This window comes from Rhipicephalus microplus, chromosome X, assembly GCF_043290135.1.
Source record: "Rhipicephalus microplus isolate Deutch F79 chromosome X, USDA_Rmic, whole genome shotgun sequence".
NCBI classification, from domain to species: Eukaryota; Metazoa; Arthropoda; class Arachnida; order Ixodida; family Ixodidae; genus Rhipicephalus; species Rhipicephalus microplus.
In genome coordinates, this window is record NC_134710.1 from 245,355,429 (window position 1) to 245,371,309 (window position 15,881).

Genomic DNA, 15,881 nt, shown 5'->3' on the forward strand with positions numbered 1-15,881 from the left:
TCTGCCCTCTATTTGAAGTTCAGAAATGCTCTTAGCATTTTTGCTTTGCAGAAGATCGTTTGCAGAAGAACATATTTTTGTAGTAGCTAATTTCCGCCTTTTTAATATCGGACACTAGCTTATTTCTGACCTGCATGAACTCAATTAAGTACTCTAAGAGTTTAGTTTTTATAAATTCAGTGAACAACTTATCTCTTTTTCTCATCCTTTTTAGAAATGTAGCATGAAACCATGGCTCTCGTGCCTTCTTGCTTTCTTTATATGTAACAATCGGAAAGGCTAGGTCGTAAAGCTCTGTTAATTTCGCTATGAATATGTCGTAGGCGATCACAGGGTCAGTGTTATCAAAAGTACAATTCCAGTTCATTTCTGCAACAAATTTTTGAAAAACCTCAATGGTTTCTTGGTTAAGTTTCCGATAATAGATAGGGTTTACTGGACTTTGTTGTTTAACTGCCCAGGTAAGAAATTCGAAAATTGGCAGGTGATCGCTCACTCCAGGTGTCAGAACACCAGTGCAAATCTCAGTTTTACAGTTAGTAAAGCATAAGTCCAATGCAGTTTCAGTGAATTGCGTCGACCTGGTAGCTATATGAATGGTATTTTCGTAACCAAAGGAAAGCATTCGGTCAAGAAAGTTTTGTTTATTGCTGCTTGAAGACAGCATATCTATGTTAAAATCTCCTGTAATAATTACGCGTGCGCTATTTTGTTCACAGAATTCAAGCATTTCATCTATGAAATCCAGGAAATTAGACATAGTTCCTGAAGAGGGCCTGTATATTGCAGCCATTAAAATGCTTTGACACTTTATCATAACAGATTAAAAATGCGGCGATACTACAGTGTACTCTTTGACAACAATGTACTTCAAGTTATCATGTACATAAATCGATACACCACCACCCCTTTTATTTTGTCTACAGATTGACGCGCAACTGTAGTTCCTAAACTGTATGGTATTAAGGTTATCAGTAGACCACGTTTCAGTAAAAGCTAAGAAGTCAAACGGGTGATTCAAGTTGTTCAAGAGGAAGTCAACAGATTCCTTTTTTTATTTTGAAGGCTTTGCGGATTAAGGTGAATCAGCGATAAGTGTTTTTTGTGCCGTGAAGCAACTTTTTGGAAGGTCTCAGCATTATAGTAGTTTGTTGCCATGTTTGCGAAGAAAAGTAGACCATCTAGCTATGTTTAATTTTATTGTATTTTCTCAAGATCTTGCCCAGTTGCGATTCTAATCACCCTCTCACTCGGGCCGCGGCGCACGAAAAGTTTGCCGTTCATGTATCATGCAAAATTGTAATTGTTTTCAAAAGCCCTGGTTTTCACTTGCCAAAAGAGCTTCTTATTGTATGCCGTGAGGTTTTCACTGAAGAATATTGCTGACTTTGCTTTCTTCAGTTCTCCTTTCTTTGAAAGCCATTTTTCTTTAGTTTGGCGAGATGAAAGTCGCATCATGACAGTATTGGACCTGTCTCCATTTCTTTTGTTTCTTGAGGCTAGTCTGTGGGCTTCAATATTAGACTCAGTAAGTTGTGGAAGATTAAGATCAGTTGCGAGTTGGTTTAGCTTTGCCAGAAGGTTTTCATTTTCGTGATAGGTTAGGCCATTTACCTCAAGGTTTAGACGTCTGTTGTACTGGTCCAATTCGTTCAGCTCACGCTGTAGTTTTTCTACTTATTTTTCCTTATCTTGTGTTTCAAGCTTCACAACCCGCTTTCTGAGATCCGAGATGTCTGCCGATTGCTGTGCCATCTGTGCAAGAACTTCATCGTACTTACTGGACATAACTTTCATCGATTCCTCATTGTTATCGACAGTTAATTTTATTCCCGCCAAAGCGTCGACCTTTGCTTTGACCTCCAGTAGTGCAGTAAGCTTGCGATGAATTTCCGCAAGCTCTGAGGTGAACTTCTTTTCCATTGTCCCATTCTGCGCTTCTGCACGATGGGTGCCACGTGTCGACGATTTGCACGTTACGCATGTCCAAGATTTTTAGCGGCCGCGGATAACTTTTTGTAAGCATTGTCAGTAACTGCCGAACACGAACCGATATGAAAACTACATTTGCATTCGGAACATAGTAGCCATGATTCCGATTCGTGAATCTTGCCTTCGCATGATGGACATATATCACTCATAATACCTAGCACACATACACTTCAATAAGGTTCGCTAACAAAGTGCACCCAGAAGCAGCAGGAAGCTTAATAGAACAAAATAAACGCCTTCCAGAGGCTTGGAGAACACACCAACCTGCAACGTCCGAAAAATGTATTTAGCAGTCGTTCATCCGTCTGCCTCGCTGCTGCTGCTGAGTGCGTGTGCGGCAGTCCAAGGGGGGCGATGTCCGATAGATAGATATGTGAGGTTTAACATCGCAAAACCACCATATGATTATGAGAGACGCCGTAGTGGAGGGCCCCGGAAATTTCGACCACCTGGGGTGCTTTAACGTGCCCCCAAATCTGAGCACACGGGCCTACAACAAGGGGGGGGGGGCGATGTCTTCTTGTAGGCTGTCACGGTCGGTGTACCACACGTGATGATCCACGTGGCCTCCGGTTGATCTAATCGCTCCCTTGTCCGTTCTAACGTTCGTGGAAAGCACCGGGCCAAGGCCACAGTTCCTGCAACGTCCGAAAAATGTATTTAGCAGTCGTTCATCCGTCTGCCTCGCTGCTGCTGCTAAGTGCGTGTGCACTCAGCAGCAGCAGCAGCGAGGCAGACAGATGAACGGCTGCTAAATACATTTTAACGTCTTTTTTCACTGTTCGCCGACTTGTCTTCTCGGAACTTAACTTGGTAGCCCTCCTCCGCGTACCGGAACCTCTGAAGCAATGTCAACTTGATTTTTGCAAAGTCGGTGGCATCTTCAGCAGACATGCGTCCAACTACCAACAAAGCTTCCCCTGTTAGGTACAAGCTCAAGGAGAGGCTTGAGCTCAAAATTCAATCTTTTGTCCCCTGAGCAGTTTGGTTTTCGTGCTAAGCTGTCTACCGAATTAGCATTAATCAAACTGATAGCTTAAAACAATTTATCGATCAAGATCTATGGGTAGGGGTGGTATTTATTGACCCAACTAAAGCGTTTGGTACCACTTCCAATCTTGTTTTCTTAACTTGAAGTTATGGACCTACTTTAGCCCTTCTCAGTGCTGCCAACTCCAGGGAAACTTCCGCATATATATATATAGAGGATTTTGGTTCTACTTAGGGCAAAAAGGGAAATTTGTCAACATCTCGAAAAATTTCTCGCTTCCACGTCAAGTAAGCAAATCGACGGAGTTACCTCCCACCCAACAACTCTTCAAGAGACGATAGTCTTTCTTGGAGACCTTCCCCGCAAAAAATTTTGGTGTATCTGTCTGTCTGTCTGTCTGTCTGTCTGTCTGTCTGTCTGTCTGTCTGTCTGTCTGTCTGTCTGTCTGTCTGTCTGTCTGTCTGTCTATACATTTGTCTGCTTGTCCACCAATAATGGTATCCTAGAAGGCACGAGACGATGCCCCAAACGGCCGACCACATCCGCAGCACCCACCAAGATTGCTCAAGATTCAGCGTTCATACTTGTGCGATTGTCAATTAAAAAGCAATTATTGCGCATATCTGCGGCACCATAACAACACGTCAATATTTCATTTGTGTGTTTTTTACTAGAAAAAGCATACATAAGTTATTCTAAAGACCATAGCGTTTATCATGCTGCGCTGACCATGCAATGAACGAAAAGGCAAGTGTTTCCAACGCTTTGCTAACACGACACGGTAGTGGCACCTACCCGTCGCCTTGAATTCTACACCTTCTCACCTCCGAGACGGGCGCGCACACCGCGCGCTTCGTTTTCCAAGATAACTGCCGGATAGCGCTCATGCCTCACGTGTGACATGACTTGATGCGCTCGTTCGCCTCCGTTGCATGCTCGAGGCACTCTAACGCAGTGCCTCCAGAATACCATTCACCAATTTTCTTGTGCAGAACATCAAATAAACGTTTTGTTCAATCTCTCCAGACGCAAGAATATCGTCTTTCGACGACATTTGCAGATTAACATGCAGATACGGGGCCAATTTTAAAATAAGAGATGTTCATAATTTCAAAATGTTGAGCATTAGATAGCTACAAATTCATTTGTTAGAATAATTGACAAAAATTTTTTTAATAAATATCATATCGACGAACTTAGCACTCAATTCTCCTCGTCTCCCGAAAGAAATCATAAACGGCCTCGCAAACGCTCCTGTGGCTAAAACCCAGCACGGCTGTGGCTAAAACCCAAAGAAAAAAAGAACCTGAAGAGATAAATTCAATCTCAACCTTCGAAGCGGTTTGTCTAGAAGTGTTTCCCTCTGATTGGTGAATAATCTGCACGATAAAAAGAAATGATCAAGAGATTCACACTCACTGCAATGGAGGCATAAAGGTGACTGTACCAGACCAGACCTGTGTAGGTAAAAATTCTGTGGGGAGACACGGCATTGTATTTTGGTAACGGCAATCTCGGTCTTTCTGGAGAAACACCATCGATTCTTCCAACGATAATTAAAGTGAGAAAACTCAGAAACTGAAAACGCAGACTTAGCGAAGTTGTCCGATATTGCAAATTTTTCAAAACGCGCCGCAGTTACGAACGCCAACGTGGGCAAAATAGACATTATCGGACCATTACATGATAAAAGTACGAGTGCATTCGCTTGTTCATTGAGAGGTATAGCTTTGTGCACTGGTACCCACACCAAGCGAATAATACGTATATGTCTTGGAATGAGGGAATAAAATATTTATAAAGAAATTGAAAAATCTGATACAGTTAATGAGGAACAGACGGATAGGCTGTCTGTCAGAGTGATGGCGTCTGATAATGATAGGGGTAATTTCTGTAGATCTAATATAATGGCAAGTAATTCCGCATGATAAATAGAAGTAAAGTCAAGTAAGCGAATTGAAAAAACCAATCCAAAGATAATGATGCAATTCCCACCCCTGTCCTTTCTTCACAAACTGAAGCATCAGTTGCTATCACTGCAGCCATTTCTAATCTAGAATAATTGTCCTCCAAAATGCAATTTAAGTATGTTGTGGGTAATGATTGCAATTCTTGGGAAGTATGTCGTCCAATGCTATTCGACTTGTTTGTATAGATCTGCTTATGATTAATACTTCACAGAGCTGCACTTGTAATGTTTCCAATTGTGTCTGTGCGAAAATGAATTGGGGACACCGTAATCGAGGCCACTGATGGTTGAAAAATTGCGTCGAATGATTTAAAAAAAATATATTGTGATCTCCTTAATGGCGATGCTTAAATCTTCAGAAAGGTATGCATGGTTAGGATGTTAAACCGAGTACGAAGAGAAGCAGGCGTGCTTCTTTGTATAAAATAGTATTAGATACAAATTTTGGAAGTCCAAGACATAATCGTAATGATTCGCGTTCTAAAAGAACCAGTGGCCATAGTTTGTATGCAGGTGCACCAGAAAACAAGACGCAGCCGAACTCTAATATCGTGCGAATATACATGCAGTAAATCATGATGAGAACATCACGGTGTAAACCTGCACGTTTGTTGTTGAGTGTACAAAACATCCCCAGCGCACGTGTTCCTTTGGCAGCCATATTTTCTATATGTGGACTCCAATCAAGTTTTTCAGTATAAGTGATTCCTAAATACTTAACAGATTCTACTTGCAGGATAACGTCTTGCTGGTAAAGCAAAGCGATATAGACCGGAACACTCAGAGGAAAAACTACCATCGCACTTTTTTTGAGAGTCAGTGATAAGTTTATTTTTTCTAACCACGTTTCCAGAGCATTCATATACGTCTGCACACTTCAATAAAGTGAATGTATACTTGCAGCTGTAGCAAAAAACGCGATATCATCGGCATACACATACACTTGCACGACCATCTGTACAAGAATAGTGCATAGTAAAATATTATATAATCGTGGCGATCACACTGATCCTTGTGGGTGACCTCTAGTTTGTGTGTGCCTAAAGATGACAAACCGGATTGAGAACAGTAAAATTATCTGTCATTTAAGAAGGAATGTACCCATGCTATAAAGTATTGTGGTAGACCTGCGTTTTTAAGGGAATTTATAAGTTTTGAATGTTCCACGGTGTCATAAGCTTTTGTGATGTCCAGGGTTACTAAGGCGGCATATTGGTTCTTATAACGGGCAAGCTGTATTCTACTTTCCAAATTGATATGGGCACACCAAATGGAGCAACCACGCCTGAAGCCAATTTGGCATGGGCTCAAGACCATGTTTTCATTAGACCTATCATCTATCCTAATGTGTAAGTTCCTTTCAATTAGCTTTACCAGATAGATGTAACTGCTATAGGCCTGACGTTATCTAACATAAACCCAGCACCTTGTTTTTTTAATAAAGCAATTATCTCAGCAAATTTCCAATCAGGTGGAATCCATGAGTTTGTGATAGAGTGGTTAACCAATGCCAGGAGGTCCTGGGGTAGAACATTATGGATGATTTCTATTGTCGAAGTACTTATGACATCAAAACCTGACGCAGTATTGGGCAAGTTTCTCACTACTTGTTCCAACTCCGAAGCAGTGATTTCCTCAAAGCCGTCCCTTTTCAGAGGAGACCACGAGTGGTGTGAGAAGGCAGACGTAAAGCGACTTTGAAGTCCTTTTGCAGTACCTTCGAGAAAACTAGACAATTCCCTTGGAGTAGAAACTTCAACATTGTTGGATGAAGGTATGACCTTTTTGGTTCTGAGGAAATTAAAGTGCGATTTCTTGTTGCTAGGTTTTGACAGAAACTCAGAACGCTGACTATTATAGCTGTCTTTCGCAGCGGCAACTGTTCTCTTAAAATTGGCAGCCCCATATTTAAAATCTCTCCGATTTCTAGGGCATTGGTTGTAAAGTAATTTATGCCACGCAGCTCTTCTTAGTCTGTAATCGCGTGCACAAGCTGACTTCCACCAAGAATTAGAAAGACCTTTGTTAGATCCCCTTACATTTACGTTGAATGTCGATTTATTTATTGATTCTTTCATCACGTTACTTGAATTCACGGCAGTTTGCTCTTCACTTTCAACTATTCGGTTTGACCAGGCGGCCCGTAGTGATTTTTCAAATGTATTAAAATTCACGTGAGTTATTGAGTGGCTGGTTACAGAGGTCACCAGACATACAATGTCAAAATATGAAGGCAAGTGGTTACTACTTGTACCCAAGTTCAGGGTAGACTATGTAGAAATAGTGAGGTTAGGACTGTAGAAGGTAAGGTCAATCGTGGAATGAGACTGACTACTAACAAAAGTGGGTGTTCGTGTGTTAATGCACGTTAGGTTATACTGCGAAACCAGATCCCACAAAAGCTTCCCACTCATATCGGTTCTGAAACCCCACGATGTATGGTGAGAATTGAAGTCACCCGCCAATACAATTTGTTTCCTACATGACGAAATTACAGAATTAAGCACAGTAGTATCTTGAACACCAGCTGGAAAATAAGCATTCACTAACGCAAAGGGGGGGCATCCCGGAAGAGATATATCTAATGCTAAAATTTTACTGCCTAAATTCATTACTTGACCTGTAATTTTAACTCGGTAAGCAACTTCTGAAGTAATAAGTACGGCTAAGCCGCTACCCTTAGAGGGCTGGTCTGACCTAAAGATGCGGTCATTTTTTATATAAAAACTCTTTTCTTGTGAAAGCAAAGTTTCTTGCAAAAGAATTACATCAGGAACAGATTGATTACAAAGGTTATATAAGTCAGTTGTAGCAGAAAAAATCGACTGGCAGTTACACTGCAATATTTTTAATCCAAGTGCACCTCTTTTGATGAAATACCAGCAATATGAACTACCTTCTCCAAGATACTAGTTCTCGAAAAGTCTTCTTTTGAAGCGCTTTCCTTCTGATATTTTTTTACTCTTCACCTTGTGATTCATTGGAGAACCCTGAGCTACAGGCGACGCACGCCGTTTCATGTTTCTAGATTCTGAGTTCACTTGCAATTCATGGGAACTTGAATCAGAACTCCAATCTAAGTCTTGCTCGCCTGGAATAATTAGCTTACGCTTCATGTTAGACGGACCTGGTTTGGGGGAACACACCTCTTCATCGACGGGTGTTTCTTTGCGGGTAGTAACCGTTGAACCTGATTCTATCGAACACGCATTAAGTTCCTTAGGTGGTGAGGATGGCAAAGAAGTCATACCCGGTAGTATAACGTTCTGCAGTATTTGTGTCATCTGCGCATTCATTATTTGTGTTAGTGATTCCGTTAAGGTAAGTAAAAGATTTTCTATGGCCTTTGCCAATAACCTTTCAATAGTTAATGCTAATACTTCTGGAAGAGAGGAATCTATCGCCTGATTGAGACGACTCGTAGCACTGGCATATCTCCGAGGCTGCTCTACAATAATGACTCGAGCTTCATGTCTAGAACATCGTTTTCGCTCAACGATTTCCATTATTTGCATTTCCTGAGCCCTTGCAGGACACTTAATCTCATTAGCTGCGTGAGACTCGTTGCACAGACAACGCATTTTATGTGCTCAACATTCTTTAGCATTATAGTGCCCTGCACAAACCCGACAACGGACCGCCGATCTGCACCCCTTTATGCTGTGACCGTAACCCCATGATTTGGGGAATTACCAGTGGACGAGGGATTATCGATTCAATCCGGTATACGAGTGGCCACGTCTTGATTTCGGTTGGTCGAGTTGTACCGGCAAACTTAACACTCAACTGACTCAGTCGGGATCTTCCTTTTGTCGACAATACACGGCACCGGAACACTGATTCGGCTCCTGCTATGGAAAACATTTCCTAAATCTCTGAGGGAGTTAGGCTCAAGTCCACCCCACGAACTAAACCTTTGACACATGCCACATTTGGAGGTATGAAACAGCTCACCGGTAGAGATGCAAAATTTGTACATTTGAGGAGATCTCCTACACAGGCCGGGTCCGGCGAACAGCAAAGAATACCTACACGACCGAACTGTGCACCTCAGTGATCAGCTGCAGTGTTCAGTCATCTTCCGGAGCTCTTCTTGAATGATTTTTGGATTTTTCATCCGAATGGAATCTTCGTTAGTGGGAGTTAGATTCACTGGAACGCTGCTCGCACTGCTGCGCAAAAAAAGATTGATTGGTAACTCATCGGGAGCTAGAGAGGCCGACGAGGCAGCATTTGCCTGGCCGAGAGAAGAGAGAGACATCACTGCGTGATGCCTAATTCAGCACCGCCTGATCAGTCCGCACACCCCGGGAGGATGCACCATGACACCGCTAACGAAGAGGCTAGGCGAACCGAGGCTGACGGGCTCCGCTTAGTCCCTTAATTCCTGTCTTTCGCTGCACAAGCCGTTTCTTCTTCCTAGTGATCGTGACAATCGTCGCAACGGAGCCTAGAGATATCAGGCTTCTGGCTTGCTTGCTTGATCCCATATACCTTGGCTCATACCCACCATGGCGGATTGGTCATTAAACTAGAGGTTATCGTAATGGGTAAAAACGAATTTAAGATTTTTGTGAAGAAAAAAATCAATGATTCATTCATTTAGAGAATATAAAAAGGAATAATCATAGGGTAAGTTACGAATAGAGTAGCTAAATAGCTAATATTTGAAAGGAGTAAATGGATGGTAATTTCAAAAAACTGAAATTTTGTTAGTAAAAAAAGAAAGAAAAGATTGAAAATTTAACAAGCAATCCTTCTTGTGTCACTGAGAAATTCACAAACTGCTTCGCAGACGCTCATGTTGCTGTGTCCTAGAGAAAAAGCCCAAGTATATTTTCAGATTTCAGAGTAATGTTCCATTTTCTGAATACAGTTTCTAAATATTTCTTCCTGTGGCTTGTGAAACGTTGGCAAATTAGAAAAAAAGTTATGTTTTCTGGCTCTTGACAAGGAAAACAAAGTGAAGAGGGCACCTGAGAAAGTAAAGAGGCGGAATTCAGCATCCAAATTTTGTGATGCACACTTCCAATTTTCGGCAGCGGCACCATTGATTATTCCAAGCAAAAGAAAGATGACCGTAATCTTGAACTGGTGGTCAAACTTTCATTAAATCTTGAAGTAAGAAATATTTACAAAATCGGGATTCAGTGACAAAACTGGTATCAGGTACAACAAAAATTATTCCAGCTTCTTGCTTCATCTTTTTTTTCTTCACCGCCACCCCAACACGCTTTTTTTGCTTTTTTTGCTTTTTTGGCGCCGCGTGCCGCATTAGGCACTGTCAGGCCCGTGGCATGTTGCAAGCTTCGCGGCCACAGCGTGAGGAGTCGCCACCATCAAAACGACGACAGCGCACCTGGCGGCGTAGGTAAACGAAACCGAACGAAGTCTTTTTTTTTCGACAATTTTGTTTGTAAGACATCAGAATGGTAAGCATAAAAAATCGTTCTCATTTAATTTCAGGCATTCAGAAGCATGCAAAGTGCGAACGCGTAGAAAATTGAAAAGTGACGCACTTTAGTTGGCAGTGCGGACCAGGGAACGAACAGTCTCACCGCACTGCTCGTGAAAGGCACGCAATTATGTTGATACCAATTACAGAAAGTTTACCGAATACTGTCAACGAGTTGTTGCGAAATTTTGAGCTACACATGTACATGGACTTAAGCAGTATGCCTTTACTTACTGCAGCAAAAGTTTCGTGCAGTGCGATGGATATATCAGCCAGCGCTGGACAGCTTCTGTGCTCCGGGCATCTGCGTTGGGGCTATGCGTAGTACGTATACCTTCTTTGCACATGAACGCTGACGCATACATATTGTTCACTGCTGTACGTGCTAAAATGTTACTTACGTGGCGTTTATTTTGAGTAAACATCGATCGATTGACTTGCAATAAAACGATTTAATGTTGCAAGCTTGTTTGACCAGCATTGTCATTTCGCTCGGCCTGTATGCGGCATCACAACTTGATGAAGTAAGTATGCAAGATACTTATGAGCTTATATTGAGCTGTTTGCTGCAATGTACTATGTGGAAACGATTGAAACTGAGAAAGGGGGCTGCTACAACGAGCGGGGGTCAGCCATGACGCAGAAGCAGACGATGAAGATGTCGTCTGATATGCGAAAGGCCTGACGCCATATCGAAGCACCCTGGTGCTTTAGAAACCTATTTTATTTTATACGCAATTATAAATTATACGAACAATATTCTTAGTTATATTTGGTTCAAAAATATATTCAGGCGTAGAAGGTAACGAAACATTTTTCACTCATTAGTAAAATAGTCATTTTGCAATCTTTTTACGATTCTCTACAAAACCCAGATGACGCTACCATCGCTTCCAAATTGCTATCCTCATTGGCTTTATGGACATGTCACTCCACTGGCACTGTTCTCGTCGTCTTCGTTCTTGTTTCAGGTGAAAACAGTCTGCTTTGCCCTGTCTGAGGTGAAAGTGCCCGAGAAGTCAGCTCGATTCAAGGCGTCACCGCTGTGCATTTTTTGCAACGAAAGTGAAACAATTGAACATTTATTTTTTATTTTGTCGTCGTTACTCTTATCATAGAAAAAGATTTTTAGTAGCCCCATTAAAAAAGCTAGGAATACAAGTAAATGTACTAGTACTTTTATCACTTGGCGGCACTTCATTTGGTTACTACCACAGGGATATAAGCTCCACTGTGTTTGACCACATCAATGCAACTAAAATATTACCATGCTAGTGAACCCTAACCTTTTCAGATCTTTAGTTTATAATTCGTAGTGATGTCTGTCAGGAATAAGAGATCGTTTGATCGCTTGCTCAGCAAACATTTTTGTTTATTGGCAGTATTATCTCTAAACTAGTTTTTCAGATTGGCTTAAATTTCATTTTAGTTTCATTTAAGTCTCCTGCCACCCGGTTCTTGGCTCATCCCCCTCAATGGGTGAGCGCCATCCATCTGAGGTCATCAGCATTAGCATGAACAGGCAGAAGCAAGGATCGTGGATTTCTTATGTAAGACAACCGAGTGCTCTGGCGGTCTCAATGAAGAGCTACTTCTTCGGCTCCAGGATGAGTTACCGGACCCCATGTACGAGCGGCGAGGGTCGGCTGTGTGACATCTTTCGAGACCTCTCGCTGTATAACGAGTACTTCTGGCAGGTGGGTCACGAGCTGAGAGAGGTGTCGCCAGGTGAACTCGCCCTCGTCAAAATGCACGGCACGTACGTTTCCCTGGAGACACCCGAACGGAAGCGTAAATTCGCCAGCCTACTGTATCACCTTCTGATTCTGCATCGCTGCGTCATTTCGGTCGAAGTTGACGAGTACATTTTAGGGGATCACCACAGGCTCATATGTGACGGATTGAGCAAGTGCCCAAACCTCAAAAAGCTAAAGCTGATGCTCTCAACAGAGGACGCGGCACACTGCATTGCCGCGGCGCTGCCGTGCATGATCCATCTGCAGGAACTCGTGTTAAGCCAGGATCATTTAGACGACGTTTTCGTGGAGGGCATCTGCAAGCTTCTGACGAACACCCGGTCGCTGAAGACTTTCGCCATGAGCCACACGCACATAGAGAGCGAGTACACGCAAGCCATCCTTCGGGGACTCGAGCAGAACTCGACAATTACGTCGCTGCTGCTCAACACCCTCATTATGTATCCGGAGACGTCGCCTAGCAGCACCATCTTTTCCGAGTACCTGCGCAAGAACCGGGCCCTCCAGACCCTCACCATTTTCTCGCGTTACCCGGATGAGCAAGCCAAGCTTCGTCAAATTCTGGGGGCGCTCATGTCCAATGACGCACTGTCCGAGCTGAACCTGGCCAATTTTTCGCTGGACGACGCGAACATTATTCTCATAACCACACTGCTTGCCAAGAACCGTACCCTCAAGGGATTTAACCTGGTCGACTGCAGCTGGACCAAGTCCCCATTGCAGCCCAGCATACTACAAACGGAGAACTTCGGCAAAGTGTCCAGCAGGATCCACCCTTGGCTCATGGCTCTTACCGAGAACAAGACGCTAGTTGAACTAACTTTGAACATGTCCTGCTTTGACTCGGATGATTGCCAATCATTTATCAAGGTGCTTGCGTCCAGCACGAACCTGAAGCAGGTCACCATCACCCAACTCCGAAGCGAGCATGTAGTCAAGATATGCCGGGCCATGCGTGAACACAGCGTGCGACAGCACGTGTTCCTTGGCCCGCATCAGATCATTAAGGACCCTGTCGTTATGCTCACAGAGTGCAAGGAGGTGACCTGCATCAGCTTCGACTCGATTGCGGTCAGCGAGCTTGAACCACTGCGCACCACTTTGAGCTTGTTGCCCTCGTGCAGTCACGTGACGTCTTTTGGCCTGAGGGTGAACGAACATTTTATGCACAAAGAAATGAGCTCCCTGCTTGCAAAGTACATCACAAGCACGACCGTGCTGAGGGACCTGACATTGTCCTTCTACAATGGCGCTAGGTACATGGCTTTTGGGACTGAGCTTGCCTTGGTCAAAGCACTGTCTGTGAACAAGAGCATATGCAGGCTGTTCATATTGGGCCTCTGCTTCGACGAGACAGAGATTCAAATGCTTGCGGAGATGGTGCAGTCCAGCCGGAGGATGTACGAACTTACCTTCTATCCGGACAACTATGAGTCGGCGGTCTTGCTTCTTTCGAAGCTGTCGCACAGCATTCGCAGCAACTACACCCTCCTCTACTTGCGGCTGAGCAAGCGCCAAGAGCTCGGCCAGAACTGGTTCACCATTGTTGACGTAAAGCGGCGCAATTTTGCACTGGTGATGCGCGCCGCGCATTTCGTCATGGGGATGAAGCATAAGTACTGCGCCGAAGCCGTTGAGCTGGTTCACTTCAACCCTAGATTGGTGGAGAAAGTTCGGGAACTTGCCCTTGCCGATGAGAACGAGGCCTTATCACGGATCAGGAAAAGTCTAAAGAGCTTTTCCAAGTTAGACGACTTCATGCGTATGGCAGGCGTTGTCCAGTACAGTGTGACTTGCCAGAGGCGCAACGATGGTCGGAAGCAGTTGGTTGACATTGGTCGCGACTGCTGGTTGTGCATACGGCAGTACCTGAAAGTGGGCGATGTCTTGGATCCACAGTAGGCATCTTTGGTTTCTGTGTCACAACTGCGACCTTCTTGGAGGTTGCTACCCTGAACCTGAGAGGACTGGCAGACCTCGCTACACTCCTGGGACCCGGCAAATCACAAGATCGCCGTCAGCGTCATGCTGTACATACTTGTACATTGAAGGGTCACTGTGTGACAAACACGAATTAAGAGTGTAAACATTTAGATCATGAGGTGAATTTCATGTAAAACATGATTTATATGCCGCTCTCCGGTGCACGCAACTAGTTGGCTTGCTTGAGATTCACCGAATTTGGTAATGCGTGAGGTGACTGTATGACGAACACAATTGTCAAGTGTTAGCACAAAAATCTCGACATGCATGTGAGTGTCAGCACGATTTGCATGCCACGATCTTGGTGGACTTGCCGTCGGTTCGATAGCTTGACATACACTCAAATGGGCAATGCATGACGTGACTGTATAACACACCTAAATGATCGGTTGTAACAAAAAAACGACATATTTCTTGTCTGCACCTCTAATTTATGTTCGTCATACAGCTATAGACATCGCGTGATACCCACCTATGTATTTTTACGTGCTTCCATATGTGGGGGCGCACGCCTGTTTTTGCATTTGTAGTTGCACCGCAGCTTGTATCAATGTGCACTGTGTGCAAGAGGTATCCTATGTAACTAAATCTACGCGTTCACCGGCGAAGGCCTGGTAAAATGCTTTATTTCTTGTTCGCCAATGAACTCGACTAGAATGCAGCGCTGACAAAGCTTTCAAAGCGAGATATGTTGGCGGTAACCTTTTTTAGTTAAGTCGATTTCGTTTGGCGTTTACGTATTCCATCGCGTTGGTGGACTGGCTGGCCGAGACGACGCTCACCTCATAGTCACGCGCCGTGTTTATTATGCGTTGCCTGTTCTGCTCACCTGTGCATCAGATCAGGTGTGAATAAATACAATACTACGAAAGAAATGCTTGGAGGAACACTTGAAATTACCATCAACACACTGTATGCCCGCTCTTTAAATAAAATAGGGCACTTTGTCTTCTACATGGTGTTTTTCACACATCATTTTCTCCCACTGGTGCGAGATCATCGCCTTCTGAACAACGTGCTGATTGTCACTCCGCCGGGGTGGTCTAGTGGCTAAGGTACTCGGCAGCTGACCCGCAGGTCGCAGGATCGAACCCCGGCTGCGGCGGCTACAATTTGAATGGAGGTGAAAAGGCTGTAGGCACGTGTGCTGACATTTGGGTACACGTTAAAGAACCCCAGGTGGCCAAAATTTTCGGAGCCCTCCACTACGACATCCCTCATAATCATATTGCCACATTATCTTTTGTTATCGCCCCGTTTTACTATCACTAATTTTCAGCGCAAACCACGCCTACCCTGTTTGAGAAGCTTCGAGACGGCAGTAGATCATTTTGTTAAGATTCAATTTGACGTATTTTATTCAAGCTTCAAAGAGCATCTCAGGCGCCTTGAAGCTCTACTTCAAGCAATCAAAACCTCCAGACTCACTCTGAAGCCAAAATGTGCCGCGCTTTGCATATACGGAACTCTTGTTCTTGGGACACGTGATAAGCAAGTCCAGAGTACGCCCCGATCCGCAGAAGACAACAGCCATCGCTGAATTTCCGCCACCTGCTGACAAGAAGGCCGTGCGTCGATTCCTCGGCCTGTGCGCCTATTACAGGCGTTTCATAAAAAAATTTTGCCCGCATCGTACATATACTGGCATCTGCAGGGGGGCTTTTGGTGCTATAGAAAGGAAACTTACAAATACAAGAACAATAGTTTTTTTTTTTGCTTTCCTTTTAACACACG

At 43.8% G+C, this 15,881-nt stretch overlaps 2 protein-coding genes across 5 annotated transcripts in view; one reads left to right on the plus strand and one right to left on the minus strand.

The window, feature by feature from the left end:
- LOC119161618 (uncharacterized protein C1orf53) overlaps window positions 1-15,881 on the minus strand; it is a 123,134-nt gene that overhangs the window by 95,520 nt on the left and 11,733 nt on the right. Inside the window, exon 3 of one of the 4 annotated variants that reach the window (XM_037414188.2) lies at window positions 4,403-4,440. The exons of the other annotated variants lie outside the window; for them this stretch is intronic. Coding sequence (XP_037270085.2) covers window positions 4,403-4,440 — 38 coding nt within the window. The remainder of the gene's footprint in view (window positions 1-4,402; window positions 4,441-15,881) is intronic. 4 annotated transcript variants of the gene reach the window in all.
- Window positions 11,437-15,101, plus strand: LOC142776047 (uncharacterized). The gene has a single exon (XM_075878891.1). The coding sequence runs from the start codon at window positions 11,883-11,885 to the stop codon at window positions 14,064-14,066; it is 2,184 nt and encodes a 727-aa protein (XP_075735006.1). The 5' UTR covers window positions 11,437-11,882; the 3' UTR covers window positions 14,067-15,101.

What these genes read in the sequence shown, in the direction of transcription:
- LOC142776047 (XM_075878891.1), top strand. Translation starts at nt 11,883, where the DNA reads ATGGGTGAGCGCCATCCATCTGAGGTCATCAGCATTAGCATGAACAGG.